Source organism: Monopterus albus, unplaced genomic scaffold (assembly GCF_001952655.1).
Source record: "Monopterus albus unplaced genomic scaffold, M_albus_1.0 scaffold99.1, whole genome shotgun sequence".
In the NCBI taxonomy this organism is placed as follows: domain Eukaryota; kingdom Metazoa; phylum Chordata; class Actinopteri; order Synbranchiformes; family Synbranchidae; genus Monopterus; species Monopterus albus.
Window position 1 is genome coordinate 290,282 of NW_018127979.1, and position 14,429 is coordinate 304,710.

At 39.8% G+C, this 14,429-nt stretch overlaps 1 protein-coding gene across 1 annotated transcript in view; it reads right to left on the reverse strand.

Annotated features, from left to right (window-relative positions):
• Window positions 1-14,429, reverse strand: part of usp9 (ubiquitin specific peptidase 9) — a 43,298-nt gene that overhangs the window by 21,513 nt on the left and 7,356 nt on the right. The window contains 12 exon segments of the mRNA XM_020609311.1: window positions 896-1,032; window positions 1,131-1,337; window positions 1,473-1,577; window positions 3,997-4,149; window positions 4,866-5,001; window positions 5,118-5,369; window positions 5,514-5,629; window positions 6,553-6,771; window positions 9,778-9,890; window positions 10,772-10,851; window positions 11,245-11,390; window positions 13,693-13,961. Coding sequence (XP_020464967.1) covers window positions 896-1,032; window positions 1,131-1,337; window positions 1,473-1,577; window positions 3,997-4,149; window positions 4,866-5,001; window positions 5,118-5,369; window positions 5,514-5,629; window positions 6,553-6,771; window positions 9,778-9,890; window positions 10,772-10,851; window positions 11,245-11,390; window positions 13,693-13,794 — 1,766 coding nt within the window. The 5' untranslated portion in view covers window positions 13,795-13,961.

Genomic DNA, 14,429 nt, shown 5'->3' on the forward strand with positions numbered 1-14,429 from the left:
ATGATTTAAAATCTGGCTGTTCAGACCAGGTCATAACTCCAGTTGTCTGCGCATGCACCTCTGCCACTAGCTTGCCACTATTACACATTACTAACTTTGTGTCTCCTTTCTCCCGTAGTGTGTCCTCTCTCTCTCTCCCTGTACCTTTCTGCAGGTTGCCCTGGCCCTGGAGCTCTATGTCTCTGACGAGCAGTCACCGGCCACATCGACCTGATCAGTGTTTGATTGTTGTGTCTTGTTGCTTTTCTTCTTTTGTCTCTCCTCTATCCACTCACCCCAACCGGTCGAGGCAGAAGGCCGCCCACCAAGAGCCGGGGTCTGTCGGAGGTTTCTTCCGTTAAAGGGAGTTTTTCCTCCCCACTGTCGCCAAGTGCTTGCTCAAGGGGGATTTGTTGGGTTTTCCCTATGTAATAATATTGATAACAGTAAGGTCTAGACCTTACTTTGTAAAGTGTCCTGAGATGACTTTTGTTGTGATTTGGCGCTATACAAATAAAATTTGATTTGATTTGATTCAGTGTACTCCTGTAGGTGAGTGCACAACAGAAAATGTAGTAAAATGTATTTTTTGTGTACTGCCCACCCCTACTAGGGAGCACGGTTGATTAGTGCATGAGGAGAAGTTGCAGAGGGAAATTCTGATGTTATCCTGCAATGGTACGACACTGAACTACTGGGCCATTTATTGTGCTGCACACCAAGCGTAAGAGTTGTCATACCTCAGTTCTTCTACAAATGTGCTTAAAATGTCAGGAAGAGTCTCTTTTCTTATAAGTGTTTATGAATTATGTGTAAATATTAATAATTCAGAAATACCCTAAAACTAAACCAAACACTTTGGAATCATCCTGTGTGTATTCCTGCAATATAAAACAGATTTTTACCATCACCTTACCTAAGGTTTTGAGGAGCTTCTCCAAAGAGGCTACAGATTTCTCTGATCTGCTTCAGGGCTGGGATCACCCATTTGTCATTGGTTCGTAGCTCTTCTATGAAACGATCAATCCACTGGATCTTCTGTGTGTCTCTATCCTGTGTGTGAAAGGTAAATATCTTTAGTATTTGAAGTTTGATAAGCTCTTGAGCTGTTATTTACATGCCATTTACCTATAAATATATTCAACATGTACCTGTGAGCAACTGTAATCTAGTATCTTGATGTGAGCACTAAGAGCCTGGTCCATGATGTCTACAGGCACATCATCACTGTGTGCCAGGTTCCACAGCAGGTTGAGGACCTTGTGGGCCATCACACCATCCTTATCATCCTCAGCTAAGCGCCGGATAAGTTCCAGCAGTTTTTCACGTTGCTTCTTGCTGGCATTGGTCCAGCTTGCCTGCACAAGAAGAAGAACAAAGTCCAGACATTAAGATAACAGGTACAACTAAATGTTATGATGTTGCAATTTAACTGCAATGTGCAGAACTGAATGGAAATGTTCAGCCATACAATCTGCAACTGACCGACTCACCTTGAAACAGTCAAAAAGGTGATCAAGTTGCTCAGGTGAAAAGTCCCATGCCAGCTTGGCCAGGAGGTCATGAACATTCTTCACAATGGCCTCATGCTTACCAGCCTACAGATGTACAGAAACAACAACCCGACTCTTAAAACACTACATTAACTACCAAATGGTGTAACAGCAGTGTGGGGATATGCTGCAGTTGCAATGTCGAGTGGTAGTTGTGTTTCAGTTACACCAAACAGGGACACAACTGCACCATGTAATTTGATTGGATGGACTTAAATGGAACAACTTTATTGTGAGACCAACACTTGTCAGCTTGTGACCTTTGGCCTTCGGGGTCATCTGATGACCCCAATAAAAGGGCCCAAGATGAAAAGTGTGTCTCCTTCTCCAAGCTGCCTGCAAGTAGCTGAAGTTGTGACAGAAAGCCTTACTCTGCTTCTATTCTAGGTAAGACCTAAGCCAGATTTACAGCTGTGTGCTGTGACCACGACATGCAAACACAACCTGTAATAACATGGTTGGGAGCATAAATGCTGGTGTATCGGCTCAGTTGCTGGGAGAATGAAAAGCTGAGGCCACATAACTAGGCAAAGAAGCCTGACTGGTGTAATTATTTGTAAAGTTAGTATTACTTCAAACAAGAACAACAGTGAAAATGTTGAAAAACCTGACCAGACAACCACTGGGATGGTTAATAGGTGCTCCTGTCTCAGTCCAAAACACACAATATGTATTAAACAGGTCAAAGCCATTTTCATTCAGCATTCTGAAAAACTACAAGAATATACAGTTCACCACAAAACAGAATTAGGCACTTAAGTTGTGTTATGCCATATCAGAATTACTACAACAGCAATGCTGCACTGTAGTATTCAGAAGAAGGCAACATGTGTTCCAAGACTTTGTACAATTGTCTGTTTTGATCAAACTAAAATACACCAATATGAAACATTATATATCAGCACATAGAATGTGTAATGAAAAGTAACACTTTACATTACTGTTATGTAACATTAGGTAAATGCAGAATTTTTACTAATTTTTGCTCGCTTGATGTCCTGTCATTTAAAAAGTCCATGCAGGACATCTTAAAGTAAATAACACTGTTAGTTGCAGACTACCTGTGCAGCCCATATGTTGTCCAGATCCTGCATTGTAAGAGCTTTCTCTTTGATAACAAACCGAAGGATTTTCTCCAGTTTCTCAACATATTGCGGCTGGTGCAAACTGTCCCTCAGCACAATGGACAGGATGTGGTTCTGCTGGATCCACTCCTGAGGTAGGAGAACAAGTCACAGAGAGAAGTGGATTTTAGGGCAGGGATACATCAAATTGGCATCAAAAACTAGCAGCAAAGAAGGCCGAGTGTTGTGTAGCCTCATGTCACACAGACTACAGCCAATGGCCAACGAGTACATACTGTACATTCTGCACCTGCATGAGAAGAGAAAACTCTCCATACCAGCAGGTGGTGGTATAGTCTGCACTGACAATTCAGAAAGGGACAAAGAAGACCTGGGGACTGTGGGTATACAGACTGTAAACAAAGCAGCTCTCACTCACCACAGACAGTTGATTCCTGCTTCTAATGGAGAATATGTCTGGTAAGAATTTGGAAATGGCAGTGGTGTTGTTAGCCCTTTGTCTTTTGGTTTCGACAATAAAGTAAATCACGGAAGCAAAAACAAGAAGAAACCACACAAAATGAGTGAATTCATAAGTACTACAGCAACAGCTTCAAGGGGCTTTCCTGAACCTCTTTCTTCCCCTGCACTGATTAACTAAGCTGAACAGCCAATCAGAGTGGTCTCTCTCACCGATGTGGTCTAATGCCATTTCAATGTGTTGCATCAGCAAAAAGCCATTGACAGGGTCTGACTAGTGCTCAGGACACACTGCAAATACAAGGGCGACAGACGCTCACCAACGGTAAATGCTGGTGTATCGGCTCAGTTGCTGGGAGAATGAAAAGCTGAGGCCACATAACTAGGCAAAGAAGCCTGACTGGTGTAATTATTTGTAAAGTTAGTATTACTTCAAACAAGAACAACAGTGAAAATGTTGAAAAACCTGACCAGACAACCACTGGGATGGTTAATAGGTGCTCCTGTCTCAGTCCAAAACACACAATATGTATTAAACAGGTCAAAGCCATTTTCATTCAGCATTCTGAAAAACTACAAGAATATACAGTTCACCACAAAACAGAATTAGGCACTTAAGTTGTGTTATGCCATATCAGAATTACTACAACAGCAATGCTGCACTGTAGTATTCAGAAGAAGGCAACATGTGTTCCAAGACTTTGTACAATTGTCTGTTTTGATCAAACTAAAATACACCAATATGAAACATTATATATCAGCACATAGAATGTGTAATGAAAAGTAACACTTTACATTACTGTTATGTAACATTAGGTAAATGCAGAATTTTTACTAATTTTTGCTCGCTTGATGTCCTGTCATTTAAAAAGTCCATGCAGGACATCTTAAAGTAAATAACACTGTTAGTTGCAGACTACCTGTGCAGCCCATATGTTGTCCAGATCCTGCATTGTAAGAGCTTTCTCTTTGATAACAAACCGAAGGATTTTCTCCAGTTTCTCAACATATTGCGGCTGGTGCAAACTGTCCCTCAGCACAATGGACAGGATGTGGTTCTGCTGGATCCACTCCTGAGGTAGGAGAACAAGTCACAGAGAGAAGTGGATTTTAGGGCAGGGATACATCAAATTGGCATCAAAAACTAGCAGCAAAGAAGGCCGAGTGTTGTGTAGCCTCATGTCACACAGACTACAGCCAATGGCCAACGAGTACATACTGTACATTCTGCACCTGCATGAGAAGAGAAAACTCTCCATACCAGCAGGTGGTGGTATAGTCTGCACTGACAATTCAGAAAGGGACAAAGAAGACCTGGGGACTGTGGGTATACAGACTGTAAACAAAGCAGCTCTCACTCACCACAGACAGTTGATTCCTGCTTCTAATGGAGAATATGTCTGGTAAGAATTTGGAAATGGCAGTGGTGTTGTTAGCCCTTTGTCTTTTGGTTTCGACAATAAAGTAAATCACGGAAGCAAAAACAAGAAGAAACCACACAAAATGAGTGAATTCATAAGTACTACAGCAACAGCTTCAAGGGGCTTTCCTGAACCTCTTTCTTCCCCTGCACTGATTAACTAAGCTGAACAGCCAATCAGAGTGGTCTCTCTCACCGATGTGGTCTAATGCCATTTCAATGTGTTGCATCAGCAAAAAGCCATTGACAGGGTCTGACTAGTGCTCAGGACACACTGCAAATACAAGGGCGACAGACGCTCAAAACTTTTGCATAAGACTGTATAGAAACCTCTTTGCTGGAAAAGACAAAAACCTGAGCTGAACTTACTGCCATGCGCTCTGCAGTCAGCCACTCCTCCTCCTCAGGGTTATGCCGATGAGTATAGTAGGATACACTGGAGATCACCTTGTTAACTTCATTTAATGCATTCATTTTGCCATTAAAAGAAGAAATTTGCAATAACCTGGTGATAAAAATTGAGTTTAGTCAACATCAAATCTTAAATGTGTATTGTGATGACTGCACTTAAAAGAAAACAATCTGATGAAAATTTACATAAAGAATCTTTTCTTTACTCACCTAAGTATCATTTTTAACCTAAAAATTTCTAAATTCTTCACCGTCTCCTCCTGCCCTGGTACACGAGAAGCCAGATTCTTCAGAGACTTGATTATCATGGACAGAGCATCATTTTTGGCTTCATTCTTTGCCTCTTTCTTCAGCTCCTCATCTGTGAGATTTTCTAGAAACTGAGGAACCATCTCGATGACTGGGAGGAAGTACTTCTTTACCGTGTGCAATGTGAGGAACTCATAACACTGGCCAAAAGGCCTGTAACAAGGACAACACAAAGTCAGGTGACAAAGACTTGTAACATGACCACTACACAGACAGCATTCTGCCAGCCTATAAAATATTAAAGAAAATTCACTGACATGGTGTAGAATACAGTGCATTTTCCTTAAACAGTCTTACTTGATAAGTGCAGCGATGATCTGGACGTTCAGTGCTTGGCCACTCATGAAGCGATCGTGCAACATTTGAAACCCGTTTAATGTGCCAAATTTGTTTATTAAGTCCACCAACCAGCCCTGTTAATAGGAAACAGGTGAGAAAGACTGTAAATAAGTTAAACTTAACTTTGTAGATTTATTTTTCCAAATAAATTTCCCTACTTTAAGCTCATAAAAAAAATTTGTGTTTTATTTCTGTTTCATCTGAGAGCAAGATCCAAATTATTGAGGAAGGCATGCAGCGTTAAAGGGCAACAGAGATTTCAAAAACATTCTCCTTTACAAAAATGGTCAACATTTCTTTTTCAGCCAGTAAAAACATAAAGCTAATAAAAGTTAACAACTAAGGTAAATATTTTGGAATGACTGAAGAACAGTAGCAAAATCTGACTTAATAGTTGCACAGTGAAACCCTAAGTAGCCCTGGGCCTCCTGCCAACAGAGGCAGACAGTGCTGCTGTACCGTTCGTACCGACCCTGTGCCCACACTGCATCACTCTTACACTGTAAAATCCTTATTCTCTGATGTAGCCACCTCTTTTAACCACCTGCTTTCTGACATAAGCACCAAGTGTCTTTATGGACTCGGAGTTCATTTCATTATCAGGTTACTCCAGAGAGCGACTGTCTTTGTCTCACAAGCATCCTTAGAGCAAGACTAAAATGCTACTCTATGGATTCTGTCTACAAGAAAGGAAATAGTCCATTTTCTCCATGATTAGTCCTCATAAGATGATTTTTAATGTTCCACACACCTAAATTTGTAAAGTAATATTGCACAATCTAGACTTGTAAAGTGCATTTCACACATTGATCTGATAACAGAATGTAAGACAAAAAGCAATGAGGCCAGGTTTAAGAAAAAGGTAAAGCCTGGTGAGCTGAAAGAACAAGGGTAAGAAAAAAAAAAAAAAAAAAAAAGTCCTATTAACCCAAAACCATAATGAATATTATTTTAAGGGTACAATTTTCATGTTTGGCCAACTATTGCGGTGTTTCACCTTAGGAGATCGTGGGTCTGGTGGTCGGGCAAAGAGCTCGTCATCAGCCAGCTGGGCTCCAGCGGGTACTGTCTCGGAGGGCCGCGTGCCATTGTAAATGTGGAACTTGCAGTGAGGGTTAGTGGCCATGGCCAACAGCTCCAGTAGAGGGAACCAGTCCTGAGAGAGCTTGGCCACACAAAGCTCCACCAAACGGTGTGTGTTATTGATGATACACCTCTGTAAGGAAAGGTTTGTGAGTACAAAAGTGACAATAACTATCTGGCTACAATAAAGACAAAAAAGGAAACGTGAGGGGGTGAAAGAGGATTAAATGGACAGCTGGAAAATATCCTATTTTCTTCCTTTTTACCTGAATATCTAGCATTTTTCCACACACAGGATCGGTGTAGGAGGCTCAAGTATATTTTGAGAAATTATAAGTAGAGGTTCATAGTTGCACTTAACGTTTAGCCTGCACTAAATCCTCAGACTGATTCCACAGAACAGTTCACGTACTGTAGATATCACCTGTTCATCTTGACAAGCAAGCAAAATTGAAGAAGCATTGTTCCTTCATAAACTGAAATTCTTTACATCAATGCAAGGCCACACAGCTGCGAAATTAAAATGGTGGGTGCAACACTGAACATACAAAACTGCTATTGTTAAAAAGAAAAAAAAAAAGTGAACATACATACATCTGTGCAAACTACAAAGAAAGATCATTTTAGCACAGTATACAGTTACACAGCTAATGTTAGCTTTTATCTTCTCATGTACAATTTATATTCTCTTCTGCCAATTTCCAATTCCTATTTGGGCAACTTCAGTATGTGGTTCTAAATTCGATACAGACCAGATTTTTTTTTAAATGTGACCTCAGTCTGAACAATGTGACTAACATGTGACTTTCACATCACTCTCAAGCGACATTCATCGTAATATATGCACTGGTGGGAGTTTCACCATACGCTCTCCTTCACTTTATTCTTTTCCTATTCATAATCTGCTTCAACATTCGCCTACTTCCATTACACAATAACTTAAAAACAAATGTGTACAGACTCGCATCTGTGACCCCCATACTACTGACTTTCTTGTTTACACCTGTGAACTGTGTGTGATGTTTTGTTGTTATTCTGCGCATGCAGGCCACGATCAGTTCACACTGAAGTCTGATCTTGGCCGCATTTTGAAAGATAATGTGAACAGCCACAAAATACCAATTGGAAGCAGAAAAAAAAAAAAAAAAGAATCGGGATTGAGCACTAAGGCTTGCAGTGTGAATGTAGTGAAAACGACCAATGGACCACATTCACCAACCATTCTTATGGGCAAATTTGTTCATAAAACCCACTTACAAAGATTTCATGATGACTGTGGTATTCACCATTTTTTTCTTATCTGGGAATTGTTCTTAGGTAAGAATAGAATCTACACACACTTCTGCACATATTTGTGTGAAATTCAATACAATTCCTCCAAAGTCCAGACCTGAATCCAATCGAGAATCTGTGGGAAGAACTGAAAACTGCTGTTCACAAACGCTCTCTATCCAACCTCACTGAGCTCGAGCTGTTTTGCAAGGCGGAATGGGCAAAAATTTCAGTCTCTTGATGTGCAAAACTGATAGAGACATACCCCAAGTGACTTACAGCTGTAATCGCAGCAAAAGGTGGCGCTACAAAGTATTAACTTAAGGGGGCTGAATAATTTTGCACGCCCAATTTTTCAGTTTTTTATTTGTTAGAAAAGTTTGAAATATCCAATAAATTTCGTTCCACTTCATGATTGTGTCCCACTTGTTGTTGATTCTTCACAAAAAATTACAGTTTTATATCTTTATGTTTGAAGCCTGAAATGTGGCAAAAGGTTGCAAAGTTCAAGGGGGCCGAATACTTTCGCAAGGCACTGTATATATATACACACATACACACACCTCTGTGTATAAAAGAACAGAGGTGTGAACAGTCCTTTAAGGGCATATCTTTGTTTCTAATTTCTGTTGATTTCTTTTAAGTGTCTTTCAGATATTTTGGTCAGTGTTGAGGCTGTCTGTGGAAGCCCTTGTTTGTGGACCTGGGTGCACACATGGGGAGGTTTGCTCACCTGACACACACCCAGGAGAGCTGAGTATGGCCCCCATGTGCTGGTCCAGTTCAGAAAACTCTGGCTCAGCTTGTCCTTCTCCACTGGTCAGCGTCTCTCTTTTATGTGTTTTTTTTTTTTTTGGCCTCAGTTTTGAGCTCAAACCGTCTTATTTCCTCAGTCATGTGCCCTTCTGCTTATACAATGTTCACTGAACAGGTAAGAGCATCCCATGCACCTTTTTTTGTTTTATTTTATATCCACTACTAAACATGGCAGCTCATTCACTGTTCTCCACTTCATAACTAAAGTTTTTCTTCAGTTCAGAGTTAGTTGCTCCATTGTCTTTAGATTTTCGTTGTAGCATTCCTGGCTTTCTCAATTTCTGTTTCCCATTTCTGTGTGAGATTCCTGCGTGCACACGACTCCACAATCTCTGGGGGAGCGTTAACCTATGGTAATTAAGAATGACTGGCATGCGCTTTCAACTTAGGAACACACGGGATATATCAATATAAGAACAGAGGTGTGAACAATTCTTTGGTTTAAGAACATGTTTATGAATCAGATGCAGACTTTTCTTAGGACCGTTCTTAAAAACAACCTGCAAAGATTTAAGAAACCACTTAGGAAGATGATGGTGAATGTGGTGCATTGATTGCTGCTGGTGTCACCTCTTTTCTCTCAGCTCTCTGAAAACTAATCAGAAAACTGAATTTATAGGCAAGACCCCAGCTTGAACAGTGAATCAATGAGATAGGGGCGACGATGTCAAATAATACACAAGGCTAAGATGACTATGCTGACTCATGCCACCTGACAATAACAGTTTTTTGTCAGCCTTTCATAACATTTTTTATCTCTTCTGTTTAAACCAGCATGATGTAGTTGCTGTGCTCTGTGGGAACTGAATGCAAGGTCAAATTCCAAACACTCTTATCCTTTATCAGAACAGGCTTTACCTCTAAAATTGAGCTTTTATGTGTGTTACATGCAATAGCTATATTTCTTTTGATAGAATCCAAAGAGTTCAATGATGGATTGATCATCTTCTTTGAAAACATTAACAGTGGTAAAGAGTGTTACACTGGACCCCTTGGTTTAAAGAACCTAGTGTTTCATGCAACAAAATATAAAGCAAACCAGATGACTCACATGAATCTCAAACTTCCAGCCACTGACTGCCTCATCTGTCAGAATCTTTGTGAAGGAGATGGTCAGACCATCTCGGAAAAACCTCTGACATGCCTCACACTTCACATCCAGTCCTGCATGAAAAGACATCCCCTAGTTAATACCATTCACAGAAAAGGTTCTACATGGTGAAACGGAAGACATTTATTTGTAAAACAAAAGCACTGAGCTTTAAGAGAGCAAAAGAAAAAATGCAGGCTGTCTGCAGATACAGCAGAGGTATATTTAAATTATCTCAAACTTTAAGATTAACTGCTTTTTATGACTAAATACCCGGTCAAAGACAAGATTTTGGACATTATTCAGTTTCAGCGAGAGTTTCAGTTCACAAATGGTGAACATAGGTGCTATTCTGCTGTAGTTTTCAACTATGGGCTACTTTTCAACCCCTGTTCAGTCCAAATATCTGAAATGCAACACAGACAAGATATTTTTTTTATTATGGAATGAATTCAGAGAACATTTAATCTTTTCAAGAATAGTTTTCAGTCTCAGTGTAATGATAAAATTTTGAAACTGCAATGAGGAAGGTCATTTGTTGACAAAATATTTACCCATAACAACAAAATTATTGGACATAGCAGGCATAAAGGTTGTGTTTATTTGGTTTAGTGAAGATGGAAAGAAACGACTGAATTTTATGTTCAGTTGATTAATCAGCTGAACATAAAATTCAACTATTTTTATAATCTATACTTTTTTTTAAGTTTAGGGCAAATTATTTGTTGTGGTAACAGTTTATTTGATATTTTACACTATTATACATACTATTTCCTAAGATTCTATAAGCTGGACAATTCATCAAATAACTGAAAAATATATTCAACGGATAAATTATAAATGAAAATAATTAAGTGTGGCCCTATTGTCTACACTTTCAATATAATTTGTGATTATTAGCAACATTTACAGCATGAGGACACATGACACAAAAAAACTTTTTGTATATTCCTACCTTTTTTACTTAGGTCTATAGCAGCTTCCAAGAGGACTTCTAACTCTCCTTTTGGCAAAACTGGAACAACCCAACGAGGCCTGAGATAAAAAAAAAAAACAAACAAACAAAAAAAAGAGTGTGTAAAAAGCATGGATAACGTCTGCCTGCACTTCAAACGGCTCAGTTTATCATAATGTTAAAGCAATCTCCTTATGTGGTGTGAAGAGACAATTTTTAAGGGGATATAAAAAGTTAGTGCGGAGTAGTAAACTGAACTGAAGATGTGTCAACAGATGGATAAAGTTTATATTAGAGGGAAAATGCTGCACTTATTTTGAAAACATATGGGGTCAGGAGACAAAAGAAGAGGGCCCTGGAATTAAATAATGGAAAAATTGGAATGGCTGGAAAGTTTTGAAATTGTTATACATCATAGTAAATCACAACATTAAAAGAGGGGTACCCTAATACATAGCCTGTAAGTAAAATACCTGTTGATCATGTCATCCAGCTTGGCTAGGTCAGTGTGAGGGAAAGCAGGCTCCTCCTCTTCCAGCTGAGGGGGCCCATCTCCCTGGCCCTGATCATCTGGTGGACTCACTGGAGAGTTCTCATTAGATGAGTTAGGAGATGATGTCTAAATAAAAAATAAAAATCAGACAACCAGAATCAGAGAGTGTCTACTGATCTCTGTGGAGGCATCATACAATACTGTGACTTATCTAAATCAACTGGAGCTATTTATTTTTCTCCTTCCCATACCAAGGAAAATGGTAAAGTGACAGCTGACCTGTGATTTTGATTCAGATCTACTGAAACAGGGACCACAAAACTGTGGCATATGGAGAGAAGGAGAACAAACTGGAAAAAGAATTTTACATCCCCACTTAACAAGCAGATACTGTGTCAGACCAAGTTTCAAAAACAAAAGCACCTCATAAACCAATTCCAAGAAGTAGTGTCATACAGTTTACCAGATTCAATCATCAGCTCTTCCAGATAAAAATAAAGCTTTTGAGCCTGCTGTGTGCAGTTCACAGGGTCAGAAAAATATTAACACCTGCAAAATTCAATTCAACAGAAACATGCAAGAAAGAAAAGTAACAGTTTTTGAGTGCTTTTCACAGCAATAACCCCTATTCAACTCATAAATAGAGAGTATGAGTCTATGGTGAGGCTGTAGGCACCTTCTGAGCAGCAATGCTCAGTACACTTCAGAAAACAAAATTGCTGGATACACAAAGAGACAAATTTACAGCAGTTTTCTTAGCATGGAAAATGGAAAATGTCAATTTTTGCCTAAGGGAGGAGATACTACAACAGCTACATTGTTCCAAGCTGTTCATCCTCCAATGTTTCATTTTCTAATGCAGATTTTTTTTTTGATAGTATGACAGGTCAGAGAGACAGAAGGCACTTACTCCAAGAACATTAGCGTTACATGGCATTTGTATTAAACCACTCAACCACCAGGAAGCTTCAAACCATCTGTTTTGATTTTGTATCTCTTAACATATGGATGGTGAAATATGCCTTGGCCATAAAATAATAAAAGCAGCAGCTCAAAAGGGGATATAGCAAAGATGGGTGATGTCTATTAAACAGGACTGGATGATGTCTACAGTAAGACAATGGGTTTAAATCACGATGGTGACTCACTATGAAACTGCAGCCTGCCATTTACTTAATTTGTGTGGTGTCAAAGTTGTGTGATTGCAGTGTGGTAATGGAGCACAAAGCCATTTTTGATCACCGGTGAATCCAAAGCAAAAACACACAATAGATCTGGCAGTAGTGTATGTAGTTATACAAATTCTTCCAATAAAATCTTGAATGGAACTCAGTCTCAATGCAACAGACTGTCTCACTATATTCTCAAAAGGAGGAGTGCAAATTTTATAAATTTTTGTGCTCTTGGCAAATTATTTAACTTCTATGGAAATAACAAAGCTGAATGCAAATATGCATTTCTCAGTAAAGCTCCTACAAATTCAGTTATTTTTGGTTGAAATACTTTTTTAAAAGGTGCAGAAGTTGAAGCTGCTATATACATACACGCCTGTTTCTATAGTTACATATGCCACTGAAAAGACTAAACCCACTTGCATGCATGTAGCGTTGCTACTGTTCTGGTCATTAAGTCTACATGTCTGCAGGTATATAGAAGCAGGTGTCACTTCTGAAAGGCCTATAAACAAAGCCATCCAAATCCTCATTCTCATAGTATTTCGCATACAGAGCAATGCTCTTTTCATTCCTTACTACCCAGAAGAAACAAAAAGTGATGGCTAACATGTTTTAGAAGTATGAATGTGCATCTCTGTTACACTGCTGTCAAACAGAACATTTTTGGAAGTTAGAGTGCTAGAGAAACAAAGGCAACAATGTGACCAACTATGACCACTCCCTTCTTTCTTTTCACAGGTAAAGAGTGTGTATGAACATCACTGGTGATAGGAGCAGCTGCGTGCATGAGGGTGCATAACACAAATATAAAATGTGGGGGTGTGTGGTGAAGGCTCCTTCTGCTTGGCTGACCTACATAGGCAGCTTGCCTCTCACATCTCATCTCTAACCAACACAGGCCTGCACATGCACACACACAAAGACACACACATCCTTTATCCATCACTCAAGAGGCTCTGTTCATTGATGCCTTGCCTTCACTCTCTTTCTCCCTCTTTTCCGCTCCTTCCTCCCTTCCCTTTTCATCCCCTTAGGCATCTGTGTGTGGTTAGGTATGAGCAATATCTGTTAAAAACGGTGCTGCAGTTGTCTGGACTAAGGAAAAGAGATAAACACAGTGCTCCTTCTCCTGTCACAAGTTAATTTAACCACTTGTGTCTACCATTGGAAAATAATTGTAATGTGTTAAAAAAAAAAAAAAAAAAAAAAAAATCAGGTGTATACTTAGTATTAACTAGAAAGAAGTGGCTGACCTGGTTCTGTGGCAGTGGGGGCTGACTCTGAGCATCAGGTGCCTGGCCCTGGCCCTGACTTTCATTGCCCCCCACCGGAGAGCCACGCGTGGTGGCCGTCATGCTCGCCACAGGGCAGATCTTGGCAATCTTGGCCTCTTAGGGAGCGCTGGCCAAGAGGGAAATCACAGCCACCTCAGCTGTAGAGCAGAGGGAAGAGAGCCTGAGCACACACGAGAGGGACACAAGCACCTGGAGATCTGGATGTGCCGCTGAGACCATTGCATAACCTGGAGCAGAGAAGAAGGGTAAACGACAGAATTATCAGCTGGCTTGTTAAGTCACCTGTAATATGTGAGAAAAATGTGTTAACAGAAGGTTGTAATTGTATTCTGCACAAAATACCATCTAAAATCATTCTGAACTGGGCCTGTTAGTTATCCACTTTCTCTTACAAGCTTCCTAAAAGTGTGGTGGTCTGTGACCAACAAGATGTGTCAATTAAGATGCAGCAGCCAGGCTTGGAAGGGCTGATATGGATCACTGATCTGAATGGCATTAACTTCAGAATATCCAGTATCAATCAAAGATTTCTCTGGCTCATTACATCTTATTTACATTTGACAAAGTCAAGAGCTGCATCATTTTACATTTACAATCCCAGATACAGTGGGTACGAAAAGTATTCAGACCCCCTTAAATTTTTCACTCTTTGTTATATTGCAACCATATGCTAAAATCATTTAAGTTCATTTTTT